This window comes from Protopterus annectens, chromosome 15.part0 (genome assembly GCF_019279795.1).
Source record: "Protopterus annectens isolate FY-2018-M chromosome 15.part0, PAN1.0, whole genome shotgun sequence".
Lineage (NCBI taxonomy): Eukaryota > Metazoa > Chordata > Ceratodontiformes > Protopteridae > Protopterus > Protopterus annectens.
In genome coordinates, this window is record NC_056749.1 from 589,367,009 (window position 1) to 589,384,575 (window position 17,567).

The 17,567-nt window shown below is 36.8% G+C and overlaps 1 protein-coding gene across 3 annotated transcripts in view; it reads left to right on the forward strand.

The window, feature by feature from the left end:
- The window catches only part of TEX11 (testis expressed 11), a 1,293,291-nt gene extending 1,276,245 nt beyond the window's left edge, over positions 1–17,046 (forward strand). For all 3 annotated transcript variants that reach the window (XM_044057409.1, XM_044057411.1, XM_044057410.1), the window contains one exon: positions 15,995–17,046. In XM_044057409.1, the coding sequence (XP_043913344.1) occupies positions 15,995–16,059 (65 nt within the window). In that variant the 3' untranslated portion in view covers positions 16,060–17,046. The remainder of the gene's footprint in view (positions 1–15,994) is intronic.
- The last annotated feature ends 521 nt before the right edge of the window (positions 17,047–17,567 follow it).

Sequence of the window (17,567 nt, forward strand, 5' to 3'; positions counted from 1 at the left end):
AGGCTGGCACAGATTATCCGCTCTACCAACTTTGTCTAGATTATAAGCTATATTCACTGCCACCAGTCAGTTACTATAAGACTCTTAAAATGGTATAGAATTATTTTGAGTGAAATTAATAGTAATACAAATGGTAATGTTGACCAAACAGTCAGGCTTTCAGGAGAAGCCAGAGTTATCACCAAAAAATATGTGCAAATACTCTCAAAACTTAAATATTTTCTAAAAAGGACCAGCCACAATGGAAAGTTTAAAATATATTCAATAATGAAAGAACATGAAAATACTAAACATCTGTTTACAGTAAACACCAGAGTTTCAGCCACAGGACATATTGAAAATAACACAGCTAGAAAAGGCCACACAGTTACAGAAAAAACAATGCTTAACTATTCTCATTATATTTTCCTGACTAATCTAAAGAAATATTGTTCCTATTTAATGAATAGAGCAGGGCAATAATGTGGGTGAGTGGTCCTTGTTGTCAGATCCAAGACAGAATATAGAATATTGACAGCAATATCCTACTAATATGTAAATGTTATTTCTGGCTTACAGAATGATATCACACACATCTGGTCATCTGACTATTTCCCGCACTATCCCCCTTCACTAGAAGCTAGCATGGTTTAGCACCTATTTGTTACAATACACAATAGACCTTTAGCTAAGTTTTATTACACTATCTGGAAATTATAAAACAATAAAACCATTCCACTCTTCCTACAAAAGATACAACCTTGCGTCTCTGGCTCCTTTCAAAACTGTGGGATAACATCTTTATGGCTTAACCCATAAAGTAATTTAATTTCAGATATATTTTAAAGTTTGAGATTAACCTTTTCTCTTCCAGTCCTCTGTTAAAACATATACATTTAATTCAGTTACAATAATACATGTAAATTTCTTTTCCTTCCAGCAGGGCACACTGTTGATGCATTTCAACACAAGCAAACCTCACAAATACATTCTCAGCACAAGCAGCTGTACAAATCAGTTTGATATATAAATGACATATTTACAAAATTCCAGCTAGCTGTGCTGCCATATGCTACACGTCCACTAGCCCACTTCTCCGGGCATGGCTGGCAATACCTCCTATTGTCACAGCAAGCACAGAAAAATATAAAAGAGACGCTTGCCCTGGTCAAGGCTCTCAACTCTCTGAATCATCTTTAGTTCCCAGGACCTCTTCAAGTTGCTACAGACAATACCACAGTCACATGGTACATCAACAAGCAAGGGGGAACAAGGTTACACCCCTTTTGCAGACAAGCCATGTTAGCTTCAAAGCACAGTCTCACTCCTTAGGCATCCTACATTCTATCAGAGCAAAACTGTGTTAGACAAGCTGAGCAGAACAGGGGTAAACTTTCAAAAATGGAAACTAGAACAGTGGATCTTCCAAAATTTGATCCATCTGTGGAGAGGTCCTCAAGCAGACCTATGTGCCTCCTCTTTGAACAATCAATTGGCAAGATTCTGTTCCAGGACTTCAAGCAAGAAGACCTGGAAGACAGATGCCTTTTCTTTTCCTTGAACAGGAATATTCCTGTATGCTTTTCCAACCTTTCCACTGATATCCAGGATACATCTGAAGATTCAGAGTGAATTCTCCAAGACCATTGTGGTGACTCCCTCTCCCTTCTTTTGGAAATGACCAGAGGCAATTGCCACAAGCATCCTCACAAATAAATCTACTTACACAAGATCAAAGGTATCTGATACACCATGAGCCCAATCAACTTCAGCTATTTGCCTTGATGATAGGGTCTTAATTCCTTTTAAGCACCTGTTTACTCAGTGTGTACAGCAGGTACTAATGAAGACAAGAAAAGCTGCTATTAGAAGATCATACAGTAGAAAATAGAAAAGGAAAAGTTTTTCTAGCTGGTGCCAGGAGCATAACCAGCACCCATTCAGGACTAGTTGACCTCTGGTTTTACAATATTTGTGTGAGTTACTGTTCTATGGTCCTATTTACTCTTTGTTAGGGTTCATTTATCAGCCATTTCAGCATGTTTGCACATGGATCTTTTTCTTTTAGTGCATTCTCATGTCAAATGTTTTAGGGGTTTTACATAAGAGACCTCCAAGAAAACTGGTGGCCCCTCCTTTGGATCTTAATTTTATGTTACAGAAGCTAGCACTTGCTCCATTTGAATCAGCTAACCTGGCTGAGTTGAGGTTCTTAACATGGAAAACAGTTTTACTGATTGCTCTGACCTCTGCAAGTAAGTGTATCCATGTTGCAAGCTTTTATGGTGAGTCAATCCTATCTTATTTTCCACAGTGACAGGATTTGTTTTGAGAGCTAATCCTTTTACAGCTAAAATGTTACCTGGTTTTACATTAAGACAAACTATCTCCCCATTTTTTTTCCTGAACCTAAAAATGAGGGAGAAAAGGATATTCCATACCTTGGATGTCCACAAATAAATCAGGTACTATCTTGACAGAACTAAATCTTTCAAATCTTTGGTTCAGTTGTTAATTTCTTGTGAAGGTAAGAGGAAGTGCTAACCTGTGTCAAAACAGACTATTTCCAAATGGTTGTCTCAGGCTTTTGCCTTTTGCTATACTCATCACAACAAAACATTCCAGTCAGGGTCAACCAGTTAAGGCACACTCTATCAGGGACATGGCTTCATCTATGGCTTTTTGGAAAGGGTTGGATTCTACATGTATTCTACAGGCAGGAACTTGGTCCTATGTACATACTAGTGCAAAGCATTATAATCTTGATTCCTTCTCTAGGTCTAGAGCAAAATTTTCTAAGACCATTACACATGTTTTCCCGGACCCTTTTCCTTCCACCTCCCAAATGTACTTAGACAGGGTAATGTACTCATATAGCTAAGGCTACTGTAGCAGTGATCAGTATGATGAACGTCGCATAACTGCATGTTTGAATGATTACTGCTGCAGTAGCTGCTGCCTCACTTTATTCCCCCTTGTCTTCTGGTGTGTTGTTTACACCAGGGTGTGTTGTTCCTAGCATTGTATTTTCAGAGTTCGGCCTCCTTCTCTCTGTTGATTTGAAAGATTTGAAGGGCTTGGTGCCAAAACAAGTCTTTTTAGTCAGCTTAGCTTGAGCTGACTGGCAGTTTGGGTGAGTGGAAGGTACCCCGAAGCTTTGGAAGCTGGCAGGATATAACCCATATGGCTACTGCAGCAGTGATCATTCAGACATCTGCTGTTATGTTAACTTGCACAACTCTATTTTCTGTGCTTTACCCTTTGGGCAATCCACTGCTCCAAGAGTGTTTTACAAAGTGTCTAGCTCCTGTGATAGCCCATTGAAGGCTGCTGGGTATCCACATTTAATTCCATATTTTTGACTTGTTTATCTTTGCAGAGTCTTTTTCAAAGTGTTATGAATTTCTGTGTTGGATCAGAGATCTCTTTACACAGGCTGGGATTCCAGCAGAACATTCAAAAGGCTTTTCTGACTCCATCTCACAGAGGTGTGTTCCTGGGCTGCCTGCTGTACACCTCAGCACAAAGAGCTTTTCTAACATGGGAAAAATAAATCTATATTTAGATCTATTACAGGGGTTTTCCACACAGATTTCTGTTTCAGTGAGGGGAGTACCGCAGGATTCTGGGTCTCCTGGCCTCCACAATACTCATGACACCCCTTACAAGACAGTACTTGAGAAGGATACAGTGGTATCTGAAATCTCTTCGGTCCCAGCATCAACACCTGTTGTCTTTTCAAATTCCAGTTCTGAGATTTGTAAAAAGTGAAATCAGATGGTGAATACATCAGATTTCTCAGAATAATACCTCTAAACCGCTTAGCACAAGAAATCTGGACAAAGTCTGACATAATGGGGGGATAAAGGCCACTAAATAGTGGCACATTTTAAATATTGCTCTTATAAACTTAGAAAGCTGCTATAATAACAGGATTTGTCTTAGCATGCATTTTCTGAAGGATATTAAGTCTGAAACTCAAATGAGTGTCATTGTTTTGTGACTTAAACACAATTTTTATGAGGAACAGACCAAAGATATGAGGCAAAAATATGGACATTTTGCAAAAATCTATACAGCTGAGAGGTATGCTCAGAATCCATGTCTCCCATTCTCCCCTCCTGCTCTAAAGCAGTCAGTCATAACAGAGCCTCAGACTATGCTTAGGGTGCAGTGTAAATGGGTATAAAAGTGCATGATCTTTGGGACACAAAAGACAGACCAAAACACAAACAAAAATAAAGGAGTTTCTAGCTTTGTCAATGCTCTCAGCTATCTGAACCACTTGTGGACCCTTGGACGTCTTAAAGTATATACAAGACAATGCCACAGTGATGTGGTACATAAACAAGCAAGAGGGACCAGATCTTGCCCCTTATGAAGACTATCCATTGTATATAGCTTTATAGCACATTCTCACTCTACAGACATATTACATTCAGTTAGAATAAAATGGTGTGTCAGACAAGCTGAGCAGGACCAGAGCAGTCCCAAACCAATGGAAACTGAATCAGGGAAACTTCCAAACTTTGATCCATGTATGGAGGATTCCTCACGTAGGCCTTTTTGCCTCCTCTCTAAAGAACCTACTGCCAAAATTATGTTCTAGAACTCCACACATGAATGCCTGGAAGACAAATCCCCTTTCTTTTCCTTGGACAGGAATGTTAGAGAAGCTAACATTTGCTCTATTTGAATCAGATCATCTGGGTGACTTGAAGTTCTTAAAATGAAAAAAAAAAGTTTTGCTTGCTGCTCTGACCTCTTCAAGAAGAGTATCTGAATTGCAAGCAGTTATGGTGGGTCAAACCTATCTCATCATCTGCAGACACAGGGTTTCTTTGAGAAACTAATCCTTCTTATATGTCCAAAGTGGTATCTGAGTTTACCTTACACCAATGTATCTGTCTCCCTGTGTTCTTTCCAGAACTCAAAAATGAGGGAGAAAGGTTACTTTATACCTTGGATGTCCACAGACAACTCAGATACTGTCTTGACAGGACAAAATCTTTTAGAACTTCAGATCATTTGTTCATTTCTTGTGAAGGTAATAAGAAGAGACAAACTATGTCAGAGTAGACTATTTCCAAATAATTCTCTCAGTCTATTACCTTTTGTTATTCCCACCACAACACTATTCAAAGCATTGTTAAGGCTCACTCTACCAGGGCCTTGGCTTCATATATGACTTTTTGGAAAGGTGTGGGCTCTAGAAGTATTCTTGAAGCAGCAAACTGACCCTCTGTACATTCTTTTACAAAAGAATTATAACCTATTTTCATTTTCCAGATCTAGGACAAGTTTTCTTGGACCATTTTCCAGAGGCTCCTGGACCCCTCCCTTCCACTTCCTAGTTATTTTAAGCTATGGTAATCTAACCATGTACTTAATATTACTGCAGCAGTGATCATAATGATGAATATAGAACAGCTGTGTAAGTAAACTTTACATAACAGTAGATGTTCGAATGATCATTCGCCTCAACCTACCTCCATTCCCCTTGTTTTTGTGTGTTTATGCCATGGTGTGTTTTTGAACTTTTTCCTTAGTAATGTCCTCTAAGAGCTTAGCCTCCCTCTCATTTAGCATGAAAGCTCTGTAGGACATGGAGCACAAACCTGATTTTTTATTTGTCTCAGTTTGAGCTAACTTTTTGGGAGTGTGGCTGGTGCCCTGAAGCTTTGGAAGCTGGTTAGCTAATATATCGTATGTAGGATACAACACATATAGCTAAGGCTACTGCAATAGTGATCATTTGGAAATATACTGTTGTGGTAAGTATTCATACACAACTGTACTTTCTTACTGTATCACTGATCTTTTAGGGGACCTTCCTTGATGTGTTAAGTATAACAGTCTTCCATCATCTTGTGTTCAGAGTATCTTCTTCGTTCAGTCTTTACTGATGGAGTTAACGGTAAGTCAGGCAAGTTTCTACTTGTTTATTACTTGTTAGCAGTGCAGTGTCTAATTTTCACTGTTATTTCATGATTTTTTCAGTAAGAATAACTCTGGTGTTTAAAGAATAAACTGGAGGGATTGGAGGAAGAGCATGCTTGTTTATCTGGTGAGTTACATCATGGAATTTGCTCAAATAGGCACAGGGACATCCCTATACATGGGATCTTCCAATGTTTTGTCAAATACCAGTTGGTGGAAAAGCTAAACTCAACTAAAAAGCACATTAACTGATACAATAAGAAATTATCTGTTATGTGGGCTATAGCAGACTTCCTTTTATATACACTCGCATATATCTTCCGTACAGTCTCATTCAGGCACTACTTGCAACTGTACTCCCCCTTTTTTTTCCCTTGTTCTTTTTAACCATGCTTGGCATTTACTCTCAGATTGTATTCTGTACACTTGCTCTGCAGATTGCTAACTATCTGCATAACAAATTATTTCCATCCTAGAGTATTTGATCAAATATACTTTGGTTCATTTAAGTCAAACTCTGTGCAATATATCAAGAGCTAAATACAGTATGTTTTTAATCATTTATATTTTTCTGGCTCTAAACTAAGACATTGCTGAACAGAGTGCTTAAACCAATTAATTTTTCTTTTTAACAGATGGATTAAAATACCTTAATATGTATCCAATGTACCACCATAAAGATGACTTTATCAAATATGTATCCAATGTACCACCATAAAGATGACTTTAGCAAAGTGCTTCTGTTATGCTAACAGTGCTAGGGAAAAGGGAAAGTGGGGAAGACAAACAAAAGGTGAAAGAAAAGTCCAATTGTTATATATTACCAAAACAAATTCGGTTTCTCATGAACATCTAATGTTTTGGTAGCTTCTTGCAACTATTTTAATTCCCCTTAATCAACCTGTTTTTTTCCCTTCTTCTTCAGTTTGTAATTGTTTTTAAGTTAGATTTAAGAGGCTTTTGCTTCAAACTTCAAAATGACTGTGGTTGGAAATACAGTAGTTTTACTGGCATTTATACATAATACTATTACTGCAACCTGATTGGATGATACTTTGATAACTACAAGGTAGATGTCACCTATAATGCAGCTTTGCCCATTAACAATGCCCCTGTAGTCAGTTGCAGTAAAGAAACTCCTGGTAGAAACAAAAATATGAAGGTAAATATATATATATATATATATATATATATATATATATATATATATATATATATATATATATATATATATATATATATATATACATACACACATACATACATATTCACTTCAGAAGACTGAAAGCCCAAAGATTGGAAACTGAAAAAACACAGAATACCAACACTTACTATATTCCAGCACAACTACATATAGAAACAAATAAAAGATAAACTGTTTACCACTTCTCCAAGTATAAGTAGGGGGGCAAGCCACCCTGCACACCCCCTGCTACTTAAATATATCAACTCCAAGATCACACTCCTCAGAACATGGCAAACATGTTTCATGACTGCCTGTTGTAACCTTAGTCATGTTCCCTTCTAACGTGCTATACTACAGCATAACTCATGTTAGTGTAGTGAAGTGCGATCTCGGAGATGATATATTTAAGTAGCAGGTGGTGTGGGGTGCAGGGGGGCCTGCCCCCCTGCTTATACTTGGAGAAAAGTAATATGGTTTGACTTCTGTTTGTTTCCGTATCTTGTTTTCAGTATTTTGAGTTTCAGTATTTTGAGTTTTCAGTCTTTTGAACTTTTAGGATTTTGGTCTCAGTCTTTTGAAATTCAAGATTTTGGGCTTCCAGTCTTCTGAAGTGAATATATATATATATATATATATATATATATATATATATATATATATATATATATCCTTTTCCTTCCATCCGTCTGATCCAACCAATGGGTTTGCAAGACACTTGTCAGATCTGAGTCAGCAGAACTAGTGCTCTATCGTTAAGTTCCCCAAACTTTCCCTTACACAATTCATCTATTCTTACTATGCTAGTTTCCCTGTGATCTCATTTGACTCCATCTTGCTTGGACATGGTGTCCAACCATGCAGCTCCACTGCCTTATTTTTATATTTGTACTCTAAAATCATTATTGTTCCTTCTCTGGTTGTTTTGTGATGCCATTTAGCAATCAATTTCGCTTTCTTTTCAAAATGTTAGCTAAGTTTATGGACTCCCAAGATGGCTCCCTACAGTTCAACAGCTTGACCAGTCTAAAAAAAGGAACCAAGAGATAAGGGCCAGAAACTCTGCAAGTTTTATGAAATTCATTTACTGGCTGGTAAGTACATCACCTGTATGCCAGCAAAAAAGAAACTGAGCTAGCCTAAAAGAAAATCAGCTAGAAAAGGTGAAGAGAAAACACTGGGAAGAATCCTGCAACTGTTCAGCAAAAAGTGGGTTCAAGGTCCAGGTTTGGTGCAAGACATTGCTTTCAGTAATCTAGAAGGAAAAAGTAAGTCAAATATGCTCACAGCTTATTAAAATAAATGAAATATTGAAGGAGTATATCAACTCAAATAATAAAAGACTGTAAACGCTGGGATAAGTTTTAAACAGCAATTCGATGAACTGATAAAGCTGCAAAAATTAGAGGTTGAAAAAGGCTGGCTGAGTTTGAGACTGCACAAGAAGAGCTGCTTTAAAAATGGCAGAGTCAAGAGGACAAAGCATGCAGGGAAAAAACTGATTTTTCTGCTGTACCAGAAAAAAATGGAAGGAACAGACTATTCATTTTATGAAAGCATAAATAAGCAAATAGTCTGCTATTCCACAGCATAATTTATTAATTGAAAGAGCAGATAATGTTTATGCACCAAACCAGGCTATAAGAAAGCAGCCAAAAACTGTGTTAGTAAGGATGCAATCATACCAGCATAAAGAATTGATCATAACACAACTGTGGCAAACGGGCAAAGTATTAAAAGTTGCAGATAGTAGAGGGTTTGTGGAAAATGATTAGTCACTGCTCACCAGACAGAAGAGAAGGACATTTATCCCAGCAATCAGGGAATGTTGAGAGGCAGGTGTCATTTTTGATGTAAAACAGGCTAAAGAGGAAATTCAAAAGTTTGCCCAACAAAATGTGAGCCATCAAACAGAAGGAGGCTCTAATTCTCATTTGTCTGATAATTAAGCTTATAGAGAGACTTTTGTCAGTGAAACCTTTTCCAGTGTTTCAAAGGAAAATACTTGAGAAACAAAAAAAGTTCTGGAGCTGACCGAGGTTGGGAGTTAGAGATGAAGATGAAGAAGACCAGCAACATTGAAATCAGTGAATAAATGTGAGATTATAAAGCATCAATTACCTTTGTGAAATATGGCTTTACAAGAAAAAGTGGAAATATTGGACTTTTGTTGACTTTGTCAAACTTATGGGGGCTAAAAGGCCACCCAACTTCATAGCATTAATGTTTTGAAGGATGCTTAAAGGAGGGGGAAAAGCAACTATAAATAAAACAATTTTTGTTCTTAATAGTATTTGTATAAAACATTTTATAATATAAATTGCATGTTCTAAAACATTTTCAGTTGTATGTGATAAAGATACTAAAGTAAACAAGTGCCTATTTTTTTTTATTTTTTTTATTTTTAAGAAATGTAGGCATTACATTGTAATAAGAGACCAAAGGCTGGACAAAAACATGTTTAAGTTAAAATACTGTACTCTTGAATTGTTGAGTTGAGGGATGGGTTATAAAAGAGCACAGATTATAATATATGTGAGTTGATATGTTCTGTCTTACTTTTGTATAGGTGAATATCTGGATTAAGACCTTTGTTTTAATCTTATAAGTTGTTTTTGTGTTTGTAAGCAAGTAACTAATAGGACACTGAATGTAAAGAAAAGGTTTCCTTTGGTAAATAAAAGTTTATTGTAAACTGAGAGGTGTGCAGAGCTGTACATTTGGTACTTGTTTTTCCATAGAGACAAGCCGACTAGACTGGGAAGCAGTAAAATCCAGAACACTTTTTTAAGGCTAAAGGTTAATGTTTTCAGAAAACATAAGCTGTTTTTCACATCTGGAAGGGGAATGAAAATAAGACAAGAATAGACAGCAATTAGTCTAAGTAAGAGCACAATCTGTAACACGTGACCTTAGCATGGATAACCTTAATGTTAGATTAAGTTATCTCTGTGTGTGCAGCTTTCAGTTTAGTAAAATAGTTCCATCAAGAGGGTTAAACTTTATTATTTGAGTATGTACATAGTTGTGTGTGTTTAAGTTAATAGTGATCTGGGGGTGTTTTTTTTGTTTGTTTGTTTTGTTTTAGAGTTTTCATGAAAAGAAAATGTCTTGTAAAATGTGACATAGGTGCAAATGGAGGTGACAAAAAACTGTATAGGAGATCAACTTGCAAAACAGTGGGTGCATGTAACACAAAAGCTGGAGATCGACATTAAAAAACTGTCATATACATTGTATAATAGATGTGAATAACTTCTTACATTAATTGCACCCTAAACATTTTATTTTGGAATGTGAATGACCTCATAGGTAAAGATAATGTAAGATTATTGAATTATATTGAGAAATGCAGAGTGCAAATAGCAATGCTACAGGAGACACATTTAGAAAGAAGTGAGCATGTGAATTTGATAAAGAAAGGATTTCAAGATGTTTATTTAGCAGGATATCAGGGATAATGGAAAAGGGAAGTAATTATACTAATTGCTGGTGGAGCTCCAATAATGGTAGAAGAGGGGAAAAAAGATAGTAATGGTAGATGTGTAGTAAGGGGCTATTGGCAAGGGAGAAGGATTACACTGGCATGTATTTATTATTCCACTTATGAATGTAGCTTAAGAAAATTTTAGGAGAAATCATCAGCAAATATTGGTGGGGACTGGAACTTGATTTTGCAGCAGTGAAGATGTATTTGGGTGACCTAGAAGGGAAAATATATCAAAACAAGGTAGATTTCTGAAGAAATTTATGAAAATGTTTGATATGGAAGACATGAATTCAGCAGCAGAAAGAAGAATTTACATATTATTCCCTAAGATACAATAACTGAGCTGGACTAGATAGAAATTATATTTCATAGGAATATGTGTATTTAATTGAAAACTTCTGCACTCATCCAGTAACTATTTCAGATCCTGTACCAATAACAGCTAAGTTAAAAATTCAGAGTAATGAATTAAAAATGAGATACTAGTGATTCCCACCCTACCTGTTAAAAAGAGAGGAATTTAAGGAATGGGTTGTGGAAATTATTTGAGAATTATTAACAAAGTTAGACATTTCTTCAGAAGTTATAGCCAAGGAGAGGGTTAAAATAAAAGCAGAGTTTAAAAATAGGGTAGGAATAAAATAAAAAGAAATATGGTTGAGAGGTAACAAAAATTATTTAGAGGGGCTGACAAAAGTTACAGTATTGCAGAATGAAGGGAATCTCACAGAACTGCAGATGGCTAAAGAGAAAACAAGGGAGTATCTGGATAATATGCATGAATTTAGAAAGCCTGCTGTTAAGAAACTGTTTTTGGATAGTAACACGAGTACAAAAACCCATAGCACAACAACTTGGACAACAGAAAGTAGAAAGGGATCTTGACAAACTTAGGGAGCCTGTAACTTGACAAAAATAAACAGAGATCATGTAGAGGTATTAGAGATATTTCAGAAATGTTATGAAAGTTTGTATAAAGCAAAATAATGTGGAAAGCAAGAAAAAGTACACTTAGAAATATTTATGGAAGACTTAAATATGCCAAGGAAGACTTAAATATGCCAAGGTTAGAGGTAGATGAGGTTCAGAAATTAACAGTTAAGATAGGAGGAGATGAGCTAAAAAGGGTGATCTATAATCGATGTGGAGCATTTCTCCCTGGGCCTCTGCTGAAAACAGGCTCTGTGGAACCTAGTCGGACATTCCCGGTCAACAAATGTTAAATAAATAAATAAAACAATGTGCAGGAAAGTCTCCAGGAATAAATGATATTTCTGGGGAAGTTTGAAAGCTAAAAGGGAAGAAAGTGATAAAGATCTGGAAGGATTTAACAGCATTTTAAAAGTAAGGGAAGTACCAACATCCTGGAAGCAAGCTGTGGTGGCTGTAGTACCTAAACATGGTAAAGACCCGTTAAACCCAGCTTTTTATGGGCTCAGTTCACTTTTAAACCATGATTATAAAGTGTTTATCTCTAAAAGAATGGCAAGAATGATTTGCATTCCCTCATGTAATAGCAAGGTTAATTGCAAAGATATATGAGGGATTGAAGACAAAATTTAAAGTGGGAAGAGTCCCTCTGTGATATGTTGTGTCTGAGCAGAGGAACCGGGCTGATGTATCCTCTTTCCTACTTGTTACTTGCATTATATTTAGAGTCATTGGCAAAGAAAATAAGGGATTAAAAAATTCAAGGATATAATTGGTATGGTAATCAAGAAAAGTTGGCTTTATTTGCAGACAATATTAATTTGTACCTGATAAAATATCAGTGTTTTGGAACATTCTGAGACAGTTTCAGGTTTTGGGAGGATGTAAAATTAATGAAGACAAAACAAAGGTTATAGCTGTAAAGTATATAACCACACATAAATTGGTTCAGCAATTCCTATATTCCACTATTTATGGGAGTATAATAAAATGAAGTATTTAGGAGTATGGGTAAAAAGGATTTTGTTATGGCAGCTAAAGCTATGTGGAGAAAAGACTAAACAAAAATAATATAAAAACCTAGAAACTGGAAACTCTTATTTAGAAATATGGATAGCAAGACACAAGCATTGAAAATGTTTAGTCCCTTTTGTTTTATATACAGGTCAGGCATAGTTTTATTAACCAGAGAAGAAGTTGAGGACAGTAAATAGAGTTGTAGGATTTTATCTGTGAGGGGAAGAGGTCAAGGGTCAAGTTTGGTAATCCTTCCAATAGAGCAAGGTGGTTTTAGGATTTCCTGATTTGAAGGGATATTTTAGAGCTACACAGTTAAGGCTCATATACATACCATAAGCAAAAACCTATAATTCAAATTGGAAAGGGATGGTGATAATGAAGTGGGAGAAATTCAAGAAATGAGAGAGTGTGATTTTGGATGCAGATCCTTAAGAAGAATAACAGTCATATAGAATATTATATTTGTAAAGTAGAAGAAAGTGTTCTAAGAAGTAACCCAGTGCAGGAATGGATAAAGGAGATTCTACTGATAGAATTAACTGTAATTAGGGGTACTGAGAACAGGCATGATGGGGTTGGAATTTACTGGTGAAATTTGGCAAATGAACCAAGGTATTCGGAGTAAATAACTAGAGTGGGAAAGGTAACAGAATGGGAAAAGGCCGAGAAGACATTTGGACTGCAGGCTAAAGACTGCCTTCTCTATCAGGGAATGATATCAGAGTATAGGCAAAGAGAAAGGGATGGGAGAATCCTAAGTTAAAGACCTGCTGTAGTAACATTTTTAGTTGAATCTAGAAGATAAGCTGTTGTTTAAAAGGGATTAATTAGTAGGGCATATAAAATTTTGCATGATAACTATAGGAATCAATCAGAGGAGGGTAGAAAAGATTAGGAAGAGAGACTGGATAAGCAAATAACAAGGAAACAATGGGAGGACATATGAATGCCTCCCACACATTCAACAAAGTCATGAAGATTTAGGATTTTTGCTTGGAAATGTTTGTATACATATTTTTATACCCCAAGAAGACTCCAAAGAATTTTGCCTTGCGTAGATGTCAAATGTTGGAGGTGCGTTTGGGAAGAAAGATGCAACTCAGAACGTCTTTTGGGAGTGCACTGATTTGGCAGACTTTAAAAATTCCTACAGAGCACTCTTTCAAAACTATTGAGTGAGCAAATGGATGTAACTAAGGAAATTATGTTTTAGCCGTAATACAGGATCTGAATTGCTTAGACAGAGTAAGGCCTTGCTAAGTGTAATTCTAGTGGCTGCCAAAAAAGCAATTACTAGAAAAGTTGGGGGTCACACATCCCTCTACTCTCTTACATGAATGGCTGTCATATGGGACTCCTGGGTGAGAGGGATAATATCCAGAGGCTATCACATACCGTTTTCCACTATCTCAACAGCCATTTCCAGATCTAAAACTGCACTAGTAAAAGGTGGACGAAAAAGAAGTTCAGTTATTGCTAGAAATTAGTGTGATCTTGGAGGTCCCAACAGATCAGCTGGGGTGAGGCACTACTCAAGATTCTTTTTGGTTCCAAAAAAGAACAAGGACCTCAGGTCAGTTTTGGACCTAAGTTACCTAAACATGTTCTTAAAAAAGACCCTTCTCAGAATGATCATGATGCAATTGATCCTTATCTTCAGGCAGACACATAGATGTGCTGTGTGTATCTCCAGGATGCTTATTTACACATCTGATTGCCCCAGAATTCAGGATATTTTTACAATTCTGACTAGTAGTCAATCACTATTGTTTTTGGGCCCAGCCCTTTGGTCTCACCACAGGCCCCAAGGTGTTCATCAAGTACATGGCCATAGTCACAGCCCACCTCTGACTACAGGGAACCAGGGTGTTAATATACTTGGACGATTGGCTTCTGGCTGCCCCAAGAGTGGAACCCTTAGTGAAGGCTAGGAATTCACAATTACTGCAGAAAAGTCCCTCGTAGAATCAGCACAGATCATCCAGTTTATTGGCTGCCAACTAGACTTCTTTGCCCCCCAGACCAGATGTAAGCATTACACAATTCAATCCAAGATCTTCTGCAGTGGAACAGATGCATGGCCTATTTGGTTCTCTGTGTTTTGGTTCTCTGTGTTCTGGTTCTCATGGCTTCCTGTATTTTAATGGTTCGGTTTGCTTGATACCATATATCCAGTGAGACCTCCAGTGATACAAACTACCCCTCCTTGAAATCCAAAATTGGAGGCTTTAAATCAGCCTCCTTTTCAATAGGCATGTTCTGTTGCCTTTAAATTTCTTTCGTGGAAAACCCTTTTTGTCATGGCCATCACCTCAGCCAGGAGAATTTGTGAACTACATGTCCTTTGTTCTCCCCAGCCATACCTCATTTTTTCATAAGGACAGATTCTCTCTCAGAACTAATCCAAATCCATCCTTTATTCCCAAAGTTGCCTCTGAGTCCAGCTTAACCAAATGTTCCACTTTCTAGTATTCTTTCCTAATTATTCCAACAAAGGGGAGTATGCTGTTCTCACCCTAAATGTTCAAAGGTAATTGAGATTCTATTTCCACTGCATAAAAGGACTCATAAAGATTCATAGTTGCTTATATCTTTTGCACTAAACAAACTGGGAACGAAAGAGTCTAGGACAACTGTCCATATGGCTATCATCTTTGATTATAAAAGTCATAATGAGCCACTGTGAAATAAATCGGGGTTCATTCATCACATTCTGTAGCTACATCTGCAGCCTTCTTCAATAATTCCTCCATTGATGACATTTGTGCTGCAGCTATTTGGTCCATGTTACATACCTTTTCTAAGCATTAGAAGCTTGATTTGATTTCAAGATCCAGGGCTTCATTTGGGGCCTCCATCCTCAATGTGTTCTAGTCATGACACCATCCAAGTGTTTTAGTATGTGGGGATTCTGACTCATCAGTTAGATTGGATGGATGGATTGTAAAGGATATGTTAGTTATGTACTTGCCATAACACTGGATCCTTTCATTCCTGTCCATCCATGACAATATCCCTCCCACCTTCCTGCTACCTTGTTTTGTTTGAGGATTCTGAAGGAGTTTGTTTTATTCTACTTATTACTGGCAGCAAACTTTTCTCTAAGGGAATCTGTCTTAGGACATGTGTAGTGTGGAAGGGAACGTTTGAGGAGCTTAAGCTCGGAAAACTAGCTTTGCTGTCTCAGATTCAACAAGGTCGGCTCAAAGACACATCAGCCATATTGTATGGACATATATGAAAGGATCCAGTGTTAAGGTAAGCAAGTAGCTATCATTTTTCTTACTTGATAATATTCCATCCCTTAATCAAATATTAAGGTACTGAATATTGTATGGGAGGGATAACTAAAGAGTTTAGTTGAGCCAACTCTTATGAAGACATGGAGAGTGTCAGTAATACCGGTAGTATTAGCTCAAGTAATTTCTGAAACATGGCATGTTGTTTTTCAGATGAGTGGTTTGTACAGCGAGGTCTTAGACAGGCTGGACAGAGCAAAGCGACTGATTCCAAATGAAGAGTAATGACAACTGCCTTCCAAGAAAATGCACAGCAGTTTATGATTCTTTCCATTTACAAGTGCATTTTAAAAGTAAAAATGTCTTTTGCATAATAAAAAAGTGGAATTGTAACAGCCTTCCATATATTTTCCCCATTGTACCAAGGAACAAAGGGGAAACAGTTTTAAAAGAGTTATAACCTTACAGTGTATTTGGTTTAAAATGCTGTAATTCATGTTGGTGATTTTTCTCTCTAGACATCATCTGCATGCAACTCATTCCATTGTAGAAATTAAGCAATGATTTTTATTCCAGTTGACTTTTTAAATATCTCTGTGATAGATTCAGACTAATGGCTTTCAGACAATGCTCAGTCAGCAGGAGGGGTCCATGTCTTGTAGAGAAAGTTTTCAGTGAAATTGGTTCAACCATTTGAGTTTCAGTGAAATTGGGGTCAAGCATAATACTATTGTGTGACAGCCCTACACTGAATAGCATAGCAGATGTCTCCATGTATACAACGTTAACACACTCCAACCACCCACTCCTTTTTACCAGGGAGGGCAAAAGCATAAGCTAAGAAGAACCCATTTGCTTAGACATGTATTACAGTTCTGACAGTGGAGGACCATGCCAAAATATTTTCAGCTTCACGGAGATTAATTTCAGTAAGGAGTCTGAGGAAGTGGTCAGACATTTTAAACACCCTTATTGTTGTATTCAACTGATTTTGTTTTGTAGTTTCCAGCTTGCTGATGTATCTAACTGCATTTACCATCATCTGAGTGTTATCAGACTTTGTTCTGCTACCAGTTTATATTTTCATATGTAGTTTCTGTTTCTCTAATTGTGTTCATTATTTTGTGTGTGTGTTCACTCAGCTGCTTTATTAGTTTCCATATATGTTTTTATGCTGTCTTGATTGTTTTGTCACTTGAGATTCGGACAGGATTGGAGTCATCTTACCTAGTTGTCAACTTAATTAATAAATAAATACAGATGCAAAATAACTAAATTATCTTACATTTTTATTAGATGCATTCTTTTTACAAAGTTCTTTTCCTGCACCTGATAGTTACAGTTCATGTTTTGTTCAGTAAAACATGAGTCTTTATTAAGGAGCAATTTTGACTTTAACCTGCATGTCCTATGATAGGAGAAACCAGTTGCATGTTTGTTTAGTTTATTTGCTAAGCAGCCAGGTAATGAACTGCTCTGTAAACCTTTTCATCCATGACCATACAGTTTATGAGTACATTTCAATGGAATATTGTACTTTCTTTCTTTGCACAGGGAAACTCACTGGTGTAATAGTTAGATTTTGTCAATAGAGGAGGTGTACTATAAGTTTATTTTTTTTTTACTTGGTTCTATTTCTCATTGGCTGTGATCATTCTTAATTTTGAATATGTGGAGTGTCATGACAACTGTTAGCTAGGATTCAGCAGGTAGTGTTCTAAGTAATTTTTAAATTTTAATTAGTGCTAGTTTTTTATTATCATTTGTGTTGGTTTGATAGGTTTAA